Genomic DNA, 12,598 nt, shown 5'->3' with positions numbered 1-12,598 from the left:
CTTTTTGAGTTCTTTATATATTCTGGATATTAGCCCTCTGTCAGGTATAGGGTTTCTGAGACTGATACTCCAACCAAGGACCACGCATGGAGATAACCTAGAACCCAGCACAGATGTAGCCCATGGCAGCTCATTCTCCAAGTGGGTTCCCTAGAAATGGGAACAGGGACTGTCTCTGACATGAACTCAGTGACAGGCTCTTTGATGACTTCCCCGTGATGTGGGAGCAGGCTTACCAGGCCACAGAGGAAGACAATGCAGCCAGTCCTGATGAGACCTGTTAGACTAGGGTCAGATGGAAAGGGAGGAGGAACTCCCTTATCAGTGTACTTGGAGACAGGCATGGGAGGAGATGAGGGAGCGAGGGTGGGATTGGGAGGGGATGAGGGAGAGTATACAAAATGATACAAAATGAATAACTGTAATTAATAAAAAATTAAATTAATTTTAAAAATAATTTAAAAACTTTTAAAGATGGCAAACCAAAAATTAGTTTATGCTCTCTGTGGATAATGTTGTTATTAAGTGATTTAACAAAAAATTATCTTTATTTCTAAAGGTTAAGAATTCAATATAGCTGGGTGTGGTAACACTCACCTTTAATCCCAGAACTCAGAAGGCAGAGGCAGGCAAGTCTCTGTGTTTTCAAGGTCAGCCTGATCTACAAAGTTGTGTCCAGGATATCCAGTGTTATTACAGTGAAATCCTGTCTCAAAAAACAAACAAACAAAAAATACAAGCAAAAATATAACCCAAGAAACAAGAATTCAATGTGGAAGCCATTCATCCTTTCTATTGACATCTCTTATATAAACTTAGCTGCTTTGTAAACTCAGTCAGATATGAGGTTTTGTGTTGAATCCAGGAGTTAATGATTTCTTAGTATTGGTACATCCTAAAGAGTCCACAAGAAATCCCCTGGAAAGAGCACAAGTATGGGCATGAAGAAGCCTGGACTTGATTCCTGGCTTTGCTGTCATCTCAGTTCTAAATTCATTAAAAATATGTGGAATCATTTCTTTTACAGGTTGTTATGTAGACTGTAGAAAATAACACACACGTATTCTACAAACCAATCTAGTATTAGAGTAACATAGCAACATAGCAACTGAAGACATTGTCTTCTTTGTGTGATCTCTTTGTTTCTAATGCTGCTGGAGCAATATATGTTTTCTGACAGAGTTGACGAATTGATTTTGCAATGATCTACCAGACTGATCATGATTCATTATAAATTACATATAAGTACATATCCTTTGTAATTTCTTCCCATGAAAGTCAAACATATATAATTATAATTTATTACTCTGATATAGAACTATTTGTGCTGTAAGCATGTGTGATAAAATATCTAAAAGGGACTCTTACCTGCTAACTAATGAGAAGTAGATAATTGATTCAGTGGAATTTGGTGTTGAAGGAGGTATATTGTCAAATTATTTATTAAAACATTTTTTTACAACCAAGAGTGTGATCAAGTGAATAATTTTCAAGTGAATGTATAATTACATACCTGACATGAATTGTTCTTTCAGTGCAAGACACTGAAAACAAAAAAAAAAAAAGTAGTGGGAATATAACTAAATGTGTTTATTACAAGATTATAAGCACATGAAATTAAACAGTATTTTTAAGGTCATTAAAACATATGAGACTGACATTTAGTAATTATAATCTCATTGAAATTAATTTTAAGATATGCTCTGTCATATTATATGTATGTATATGTATACAAGTATCAATATTTGGCTTGCTGTTCCCCATTAATATCTCAATACTATGACTTAAATTTTTATTCATTTTTAGAGCTGAATAAAATATAAATTTATATTTATGTTTATTCAGGTGAATCTCATAATAAACTCTGCAATATTTTACTCTTAAGAGTGAACAAGGTATGATGTCACCAACGATTTTATTCAGTCTTATCTGTGCTTTGTTACAGAGGAAGCAAGTTTTCCCAGCTGACTGACAAATAAGGAATAGATCTGAGATTTAAACACAGAAGTTTCATTCAAATTTAATATTCCAAATTCCTTACAACCATCTTTTATCAGCAATGTCAGGAATGTGAAGTTAGACTTTGGGATGTAACTGAATTTCCTTCTGCACATGAATAAAGTCAACATGTGCAGATGTGTTTCATAGAGTCTAAATGGTTGACTGTATACTGTTACTTTGTGCAGTTTTTTCTACCTAATTTATATTGTGTTTCTGATAATTTTTAATGAATATTTCCACATGTATCCTTATTATTCTTTAAGCAGAAGATGGGGAATGAAAAAAGGCCATGAGAAATATAGGACTGAAACATATTTTTATAATGTTAGCTAAATGTTATCTTTCACATATTTGTATATGCTAATTCATGTCCATAATTAATTTCATTAATATATTCAAATTAAAGTAAAAGCTTTTATTTTGTGTATATGTTTTTGAAACATTAGTTTTCCTTACACAAAACTAGGAGATTTTGATTTATTTTTTATTTTGGATTTCTAAAATTAAATGAAAAAGTCAATGAATGTTTTGCTTGTTTAATCCCACACTATAAACTCTAAAGCAAACCAACCTCCATCATGCACCTAAGACTTCTCTTGGAATACAAAAACAAGTGCTTTTCTGCTTTTAGAATAGTCCAACTGCTGTACAGCTGACAAGTAGAAGTTTTAATACAGAAATAACAAGGTACTTCATATTGAATATAAGTTAATTGATCACAAAAAATTCAGCCAAGCCTACTGTAAGGATGCTGTTCATAAATTGAAACATGTTGATCTGTTTGAAATACTGAAAAGAAAGCAAAAGCCATTCTGAAAATTTGTTTTTCTGATTTTAGAGACTGACACCAGGATTTTTTTACAGTAGGTAAAAGGTTACATTACTAGGACATCATAATGAACACTTGCTGCAAATTACATTAAATCTGAAATTTGTGTTTCAAACATAGAAGCTTCATATCTGATCCAGGATTCTGGTCAGAATTTCCCATCACTACATGTTTGTAGTTCATGACATAATATTTCTTTTGAGGAATTTTTCTGTAACAGTTAATACTGATCCTTACTGAAATATATTCAACTTATCATAGATTTATCAATTTCATAGAACCACTACTAAGAAATGACCAGGCATTATTTATGAAACAAAAGTATCTCATTAAATCCAAAGATACATTGTTTAGCTTTTTGAGACAGGGTATCCTTATTACCTTCTCTGGTTTGGACATGGTTATGAAGACTAGGCTAAACCCACAGAGTTTAATGCTAGCTTCTGCTATAATTAAAAGCATGAATCACCATGCCTGGTCCAAGGATATATTTTGTTTATATTCACACATCATTGCCATATGATTTGAGAACTCCTGTATTATAAGTTAATTGGTTTGAAAAATAAAGGAAAACCCTAAAAGTAAAAAATGAGTATGTATCAATATTTATTTCTAGAAAGAAAAGTGAAAAACTAAAATACATTAATTTTTTTAAATTTTGTTTTGTTTTTATTTTCAAAAAGACTCATCCATGCCATGATGGACTGTTCTGCTCATCATAGTACATCATGAAATTGTCAGAAGAAATGCAGACCTGAATGCATTTAAAATGTAAGACAAGTTCTTGAAATGTTTCATTATCTCATATTCATTAATAGATGCTTATACAGTTTTCTTCATTTAAGTTCAAATGATCTCACTATCTATATATGGCTGCTTACAGTGCATATTCAGACTCTGAGAAATTCATTACACAGACCCTGTCTATACCATAGGGTGCATCCTCAAGCTTATAATTATGAGCACAATCTAATATGAAAGAAGGTGAGAAAAATTAACAAAGTGAACATTCTCAAGATTGGTTAATTCCAAATATAAAAAGCACAGCAAAAATGTTAAAACATTGTTTTTCAATTTATTTTAACAGAGTAATGCATTTCCTTGGTCTCAACTTCTTTATCACTGCCGCTGCCCACAAGGAGAAAAGCTTCATTATGAATTTCTTAAACCCAAGCTCAGGGATGTGAAGGATGGACCGAGCTCTCCAAGGACATTGAATTTATAAGCTGTAAAAGTCAGAAATGTCGAGACGTCCACTAGGTTATGCTGTACAAAGAATTCCAGTGCACAACGTGACAGAAGTCACCATGTTTATACTAACAGGCTTCACAGATGATGCTGACTTGGAAGTCTTCTTATTTCTCTTCTTTTTTGTGATCTACCTTTTCACTCTTATAGGAAACTTGGGATTGGTTGTTCTAGTCATTGAAGATTCCCGGCTTCACAGCCCCATGTACTATTTTTTAAGTGTTTTATCATTCCTAGATGCCTGTTATTCCACGGTTGTCACCCCAAAGATGTTGGTCAATTTTCTTTCAAAAGATAAATCCATCTCATACCCTGGATGTGTGACAGAAATGTTTCTCTTTGTTACTTTTGGAACTACAGAATGTTTTCTGCTGGCTGCAATGGCCTATGACCGCTATGTAGCTATCTATAACCCACTTCTCTATGCAGTGAGTATGTCACCTAGAGTCTACATACCTCTAATCATAGCTTCTTATGCTGGTGGAATTATGCATGCTACCATACACACAGTGGCTACTTTTAGCCTTTCTTTCTGTGCATCTAAGGAAGTTAGGCATGTCTTCTGTGATATCCCTCCATTGCTTGCTATTTCATGTTCTAACACACATGTAAATCAGCTTCTGCTGTTCTATTGTGTGGGTGCTATTGAGATTATCACCATCTTGATTGTCCTGGTCTCTTATAGTTTCATACTCTTTACAATTCTTAAGATGCATTCTGCTGAAGGGAAGAGAAAATTCTTCTCAACCTGTGGCTCTCATCTGACAGGAGTGTCCATTTATCATGGGACAATTCTTTTTATGTATGTGAGACCTAGTTCCAACTATGCCTTGGAACATGACATGATTGTGTCCACGTTTTACACTATTGTGATTCCCATGCTGAATCCCATCATCTACAGTCTGAGAAACAAAGATGTAAAAGAGGCAATGAGAAAATTCTGTGAGCGGAATTGGTTCCGTTCATGAGTAATATACAATTTTAAAATATAATAACCTTGAAAATAATGTGTAGTGGAAGCTGTTGTTATGTTATGTAGATGTTTTTGTTGTAACGTCAAGTGTGGGATACAGGAGGACATAGGTGAAAACCTCCTCCTGAAAGGGCAGATGACTCTTGTCAGCTGGAAACAGCCTTGTGCAGGGAGCATTGGTTTTGCCAGCTGAAAAACATCCTGGTGTGGATTCTGAGAAGGTATAAATAGTAGCAGAGAGACAGAGACAGAGAGATATAGAGAGACACAGAGAGATATTGCTTCAAGATTGCTTCTAGATGCTCCTAGAAAGGAATACACTCTCTTTAAGGAGGTTGCTGCTGTCCCAGTGGCTGCTGGTGGTGGTCTCTTTGCTGCTTTTGCTATCACAGGGTTGCTGGATTGCTGGATTGCTGGACTTCTGGATATCCTGATGAGGAAGAGTGGAAACTCCCCAAGGAACTACAACTAAAGAAGACTATATCCCCTATTCCTATTAACTTTCTTTCTCTCCTATCTCGGGTTGAGGGGTTGGAAGGGAGGGAGAAGCTCAAGGAACCCCTAATAAAGTATGTGTAAAACAAACCAAAGCCTGCAATAATGCCCATTGTAAGTCTTTATTTTACAGAGAAAAACTCCTGAGTTTTTGTTAATAGTGCCTATTTATCGAATTGTTAGAGCTAACTTGTTAATAGTATCTCTTTTCCTGCTTGTCAAAAATAGCGATGAATATCATCACTTACATAGCTATGGATAACTTCCAGCACAAGTATATTAAATTACTATTGATACATGTATTGTTGTCATTAATTTATTTTAGTTTTCAATCAAGAGGGAGGACTCTTGCTAAAATGCTCAATTCCTATCCAGAAAGGCAAAGAGGATGGACATCAGAAGAAGGAGAAAAGAGGGAACAAGTCAGGAGCCTGACACAGAGAACCTCTGAAAGATTCTGCCCTGCAGATTATCAATGCAGATACTGAGACGTATGGGCAACCTTTGGGCAGAGTGCAGGGAATCTTATGAAAGAAGTGGGAAACAGTGAGATTTGGAGAGGACAGGAACTCCATAAGGAGAGCAACAGAACCAAAAAATCTGAGCACAGGGGTCTTTCCTGAGACTGATACTCCAACCAAGGACCATGCATGGAGATAACCTAAGACCCCTTAGGTTCTTGTAGCCCATGGCAGTTCAGTATCCAAGTGGGTTCCATTGTAATAGGAGCAGGCACTGTCTCTGACATGAACTGATTGGCCTGCTCTTTAATTACCTCCCCCTGAGGGAGGAGCAGCATTACCAAACCACAGAAGAAGACACTGCAGCCACTCCTGATGAGACCTAATTGGCTAGGATCAGAAGGAAGGAAAAGAAGACCTCTCCTATCAGTGGACTTGGGGAGGGGCATGCATGCAGAGGGTGGAGGAAGGGAGGGATTGGGATGGGAGAAAGGAGGGAACCACAGGGGGGATACAAAGTGAATAAAGTGTAATTAATAAAAATTTTAAAGATTATTTTAGTTTTCAATAGCATTTTTGTCATCAGGAGCCTACACTTTGGAATTTTTTCATATTGGTTGTAATAAGCCCTCTTTACTCATTGTAAATTTAATATGTTACTCTTCAGTACCTCTCTTCCTTGACTTTGATGCAGTTGTTCAATTTCTCTTAACATTCTCATAACAAAATAATCACCTCTGGGGGTTTTAGCCATTTCACCTTAAGCCATAGATTATTTTTCTCTTTCTTTTGTTGTTGTTTGTTTGTTTGTCAAGACAGGGTCTCACTATATATCCCTGATTGTTCTGTAAATCATTTTGTAGATGATATTAGTCCCAAACTCACAGATATCTATCTGCCTACCCGTCTCCTGAGGGCTTAAATTAAAAGTGTGAGCCACCATTACAGGCTTCATATAGATTTTTAAATTCAATATTCAAAAGTATATTTGCACTGTTACATAAAGTAAATGAAATAGAAATAAATTTATTTGAAACTAAGGTAAACACACTGATATCGTATAAATATTGGCTATTTTAAGAGGTTCTATAGTGGTAGATTTTCTTGTGTTTTTTCACAGTTACTTATTATTAGGTATAGCTCTTCAAGCTTTTCCTCCACCTGGTAATCACAATCTCTTTCCCACTTAACAATTATTGCTCATATTTCCCCCTCCTAAAGTCATCCAATTTGATATAGGAGGAGATGAGGGAGGGTGGGATTGGGGGGAATGAGGGAGGGGGCTACAGCTGAGATACAAAGTACATAAACTGTGATTAAATATAAAGAAATAAAAAAATTAATGTAAGGAAAGAAAATTAATATTCCTAACTTACTGCTCTAGAAATCACTTTGTAGATGAGGCTTGTCCCAAACTCACAGAGATCTGCCTAAACTCAAATGCTGGCAATATGCCAGAGTTATTTTGTTTAACATTCTAAGATAGTATGTCAAAATATACCTTCCTTTAAAGTTTTGAGGGGAATGTTTTAATCAAGGATATTTTTTAGTAACTCTATAGCTGTTTACAAATAAACAACCAAAGCTATTATCAAGGAAAGAAAATGATGAACACAAAAAATAAGAATGATTTATTTACAATTAAGTTTATATTTTAAAATTTTAACAAATTCATAAAGAACACAGACTCATTGTCATATTTCATCAAAATTCAGTTCTCTCTCTCTCTCTCGTACATCAGTATTCCAGAAACCAACTGGTGGCATGACATATCCTTATGGCTTGGTATTTGGTTTGCTATTTATTTCAGTCAAAACATTTTGTTGGTATAATGTTCTTTTGATATGTATACACTTTACCCTTGTTCATTCAAATGCTGATTTCTCTCCCCCACTCTCTGGTTTCAATCTGGACATTGCATTGTGATACTTTTTCTAAGCATCACCTGTCTCAACTTTGTGTAAACATGACAAAATAAAACAACCAGCCACAATGTTGAGTAGGCGGGGAAAGGGGAGGAGCCAGAGGACAGGAAAGAGTGGGAGGGAAGGGAAAGGAGGCTGGGAGGCAGGAGCAGAGATCTTGGAAGGACTTGAAGAGATGGACTGGACCTACTATATCACTAAAAGCAAGTGTAATGTGGGAAATCTAAATGTTAGGAAACTCTGAGGGCTTGGAGGTTTATGATGGACTAACTATTGCCCAGCATTGTGTTCTAGGTTAATTAAATAAATCCCAGTCTCTGTGTGCTAATTTGGGTATACAGCTGTTTAGGATTAACAGCAGTGTTAATAAAACATAAACCAATAGTATATATTAATAGTCACCTACAACAACATTCAAATTAATAAATCTTTATTTTTTCATTTCATCTCATTTCGATTGCTGTATAAGAATTCTGAATTTCCCCTGTCCTTAAGAGTATGTTTTAAAATAACTTGAATATTTTGAATACCATCTAAAGTTTTTACTGTGTTTTGTGCTTTGTTCTTTCTTTTTCTTCCTTGTTTTTTTGAGTGGGGTGGTTGGAATATTTTATTTTGCTTTTTAATTTTATATTGCTTTTTTATGCATTTCTTTTTTCTGTTTTGTTTTCTTTTTATTAATTACACTTTATTAATTTTGTATCCCCCCCATAAGCCCCTCCCTCCTCCCCTCCCTTCTTCACTCATACCCCTCCCCAAGTCTACTGATAGGAGGTCCTCCTCTCCATCCTTCTGATCTTAGTCTATCAGATCTCATCAAGAGTGGCTACATTGTCATCTTCTGAGGCCTGGTAAGGCTGCTCCCCCTTCATGGAGAGGTGATCAAAGAGCAGGCTAATCAGTTTATGTCAGAGGCAGTCCCTGTTCCCATTACTAAAAATCCAACTTGGACACTGAACTGCCATGGGCTACATCTGTGCAGGGGTTCTAGGTTATCTCCATGCATGGTACTTGGTTGGAGTATGAGTCTCTGGAAAGATCCCTGTGCTCAATTTTTTTGGTTCTGTTGTTCTCCTTGTGGAGCTCCTGTCCTCTCCAGATCTTACTATTTCCCATTTATGCATTTCATCATGCACTTCAATCTCACTCATCTCCTGTCCCTCAATATTTGCCCTTTGCCCTTGCAAACTCCCTCTCTCCCTTCCCTGCAAAGAAAACAAACAAAATCATCTCTCCCTGGCAATGTCATTATATCATGGTATGTTACACAGTATACTCTTTTACCCAAACAACTTTTTGAAAAACAATAACAACAAAAACAAAAAACAGCTGCTTCGTAGATGGGTAGAGGGTAGAGTGGGTGGATGGGAAGCCCTGGTCAGCCTTGGTCAGCCCTAGTCAGCCCTGGTCAGTCCTGGTCAGCCTGACTTCTCTCTAGTCATCCACTGGGGCCAGCTCTCCAGCACTGCCCCCATGAGGAGGCAGGGCAAGCTCACCAAGTGCTGCAGACCCCTGGGGGATATAGCTCTCAAACCCTTGGGGTCATAAAGTTACCCTTAAATAAAATTAAATCGTCATATTTCACCCTTAATAAAATGCAACTAAAATGTATCAAAACCTGAACGCAGAAAATTTAAATTTGATGGAGGAAATAGTATGGAAAATGAACTTAGTCCTAGCTGGTCTGGAACAACTTCTCATGCCCCATTCATACATCAACACTGAAAGCAAACACCATTAGCTAAATCGCAATCTAAGCTAAAATAAGCAAAGATAAAATCAAATGGAGCTCCAAGCACTCACTCAACAAATTTGAGACCAGATTTTTATACTGAGAAACACTGCTTGCTGACAATCAGCAAGTGTCCATATGCCTGGGTCACAGTCCCAAAACAAAGCATATGAATTATTAAAGTTAATATGAATTACCTTAAAATTAATAACCCCATAAAATGGCAGCTTATATGACACATTACACAAAGTTCATCAAATAACAATTATAAATATTTTCAAAGAATCCAGAAAAGAAATGAATAAATACCAGAATGATGATAACAAGGCAAAACAAATAGTTGAACAAAATAAGCATTGCCCACGTGGCACGCCTGGGTTGGCTACCCAGAGGCTATTTAAGCTGTGGGCTGGCTTTCCCCAGGGTCAGATGATTGTTCAAGGTTCCTGAATAAACTGCATTGAAAAAAAAAAAGAAATATAAAACCAAAACTCCAGTTGAAAAAAAAAATTCTGGATATTAAAATAGAATTTAATAAACAAACATTTTGAAGAAAAGCAAATACGAAAACTTGGAAAGAAAATCCATTGAGTCAAATAAAAAGCTCATTAGAAAAATAACCTAGAACCCCTGCTGGCAACTCAGTATCCAAGTGGGTTTCCCTAGTAAGGGGAACAGGGACTGTCTCTGACATGAACTCAGTGACTGGCTCTTTGATCACCTCCAGCTGGGATGGGGTGTAGCTTTGCTAGGTCACAGAGGAGGACATTGCAGCCTGTCCCGGTGAGACCTAATAAGCTAGGGTCAGATGGAAGAGGAGGAGGACCTAACCTATCAATGGACTTAGAGAGAGACAGGGAGGAGAAGAGGGAGGGAAGGAGAAAAGGAAGGAAGGGTGGGATTGTGAGGGAATGAGGGAAAGAGCTACAGCCTGGATACAAAGTATGTAAATTGTAATTAATATAAAAAAATAAAATTTAATAAAAAAATTCTCACTAGTAGAGTAGGTAAAGTAGAAGATATATGACCTCATCTTTAAGATATAAAACAGAATTTAGATAACTCATGTTAAATATTTAAAAAGATGTGAAAGGAACATCTGTGGCTTCTGTGAAACTATAAAAGGACCAAATCTGCAAACCAAATATATAGAAGGAAAGGAAACGTATTCACAAAAATAACCTAAGCAATATTCTAAAAGTTTCCAAATTTAAGGAAAGTTATGTATCCATGGGCAAGAAATCATAAGAAATATAAAGCAAACAGGACTAGAAAAAAATCCCCCACAACATATAACAGTCAAAATATTAAATGTACAAAAAAAGAAACAACAAGATTTGTATGGAGGCAGACCCATTAGAATAAGAGATTGTTGATGGAGGCTTCAAAAGCCATGAGTACTTGGGCCAGTGTTCCTCAAGTTATGAAAGGTCCCAGATGTCAACACAGCAAGCTGTACCCACCAAAATTACGTCATAACAAAGAGAAAAGTAAAAACCCTCTGTGCCAGATTAAAGAGATTTATGGTAAATATACAAATTTTTCAAATGACACAAAAGGGATTACTTGATTCTGAAAAGAACCTTTTGTGGGAAAATCCAAAAAAAAATGGCATGAGGAATAAAATAATCTTGGAATAGTTAATCAAAAGCTGTATGAGAAAAAATCAAGAATCAGCATACATTTTTCAATAATAATTGTTAATACTGACAGCCTTTCCTCCCTATTAATGAAATTCAGGTTAAAATGATGGATGGAGAAATGGAGAAAGAGGATCCACTTTTCTGCAGCTTTGAAGAATTTCCTCATAATCAACCATAGACATCACCTTGTAAAAGAATGGAAAAAGATATTCCAAACAAATGGAACATGGAAACAAAATAGAGTAAATATTATAATGTCAGACAGAATAGACTTCAATTCTAAACTAGTGATAAAAGATACAGAGAGACAATTCATGGTCAATAAAAGAAATACTCAAAATGATATTATAATTCTAAACATTACTGCATCAAATATAGGAGCAATCATTTTCACACAAAAAATAATATCATATCTAAAACCACAGCACAGTATTATTTGTGAGAGCATGAGGAGGCTTTAATACACCACTTTAACCCATAGTAAGTCATTCTGACTAAAACTAAACAAACACTGGAGTTAAATAACATTCTATTTCAAATGTATCTAACAGATTTCTAGGACATTTCATCAAAACACTGAAAGTCACAAATTGTTCTCAGCCGCTATTGAAACAAGGTTGAAAAACCATTAGCTAGGTTAACAAAAAGAAATAAAAATAAATCAGAAGTTAATAAGATTAGAAATGATGAGGGAAGCATTATAAAAGAGGACCATGAAATTATAAAATCATAAAGACATAAAGAAAATGTTCTGAGGAAAATGAAATAGGATATATAGATATGGATAGACAGCGATGGGGAAATGGAAAAAATGTTTAAACAGAAAAGGTGAGGAAAGAGGGATAAGAGATAGAATACAGGGAGAGATACCTAAACTAAAAGCCATTTGAGAAGTCATATGGAAGATTACCACAGTAGGAGCTTCTTAATATATATATTGTATATATGTCTATATACACATATATAAACCAAATGTTAGTGGAATCAACACATAACAGAAGAGGGGAATCTCCAGTTAGACATCTCTCACCACCAAGTAAAACTTCCAGTATCAAAAGTAAGTTACCACCCTCCCTCCCTCATCTTCTCCTATTCAACTTCTCCAGTCCACTGATAGGGAAGGTCCTCCTCCCCTTCCATCTGACCCTAGCTTATCTGATCTCATCAGAACTGGCTGCATTGTCCTCCTTGGTGGCTTGGCAATGCTGCTCTCCCATCTAGGGGAGGCAGTCAAAAAGCTAGCCACTGAGTTTATGTCAGAGACAGTTCCTGTTCTTCTTACTAGAGTAAG

The 12,598-nt window shown here is 35.9% G+C and overlaps 1 protein-coding gene across 1 annotated transcript; it reads left to right on the top strand.

Annotated features, from left to right (window-relative positions):
- Nucleotides 1-4,071: 4,071 nt before the first annotated feature.
- On the top strand, nt 4,072-10,128 carry LOC110543206 (olfactory receptor 5T9). Its single transcript, XM_021629603.2, has 2 exons — nt 4,072-5,033; nt 10,107-10,128. The coding sequence occupies exons 1-2, from the start codon at nt 4,072-4,074 to the stop codon at nt 10,126-10,128; spliced, it is 984 nt and encodes a 327-aa protein (XP_021485278.1).
- The last annotated feature ends 2,470 nt before the right edge of the window (nt 10,129-12,598 follow it).

Source organism: Meriones unguiculatus, chromosome 8 (assembly GCF_030254825.1).
Source record: "Meriones unguiculatus strain TT.TT164.6M chromosome 8, Bangor_MerUng_6.1, whole genome shotgun sequence".
Taxonomy (NCBI): Eukaryota; Metazoa; Chordata; class Mammalia; order Rodentia; family Muridae; genus Meriones; species Meriones unguiculatus.
Note: the sequence above shows the minus strand (reverse complement) of the source record. Positions and strands in the feature narration are given on the sequence as shown.

Bases quoted from the DNA above. Each gene is read 5' to 3' on its own strand.
- LOC110543206 (XM_021629603.2), top strand. From the start codon at position 4,072: ATGTCGAGACGTCCACTAGGTTATGCTGTACAAAGAATTCCAGTGCAC. The intron at 5,034-10,106 runs GTTCCGTTCATG...TGATTGTTCAAG, and splicing joins AAATTCTGTGAGCGGAATTG to GTTCCTGAATAAACTGCATT.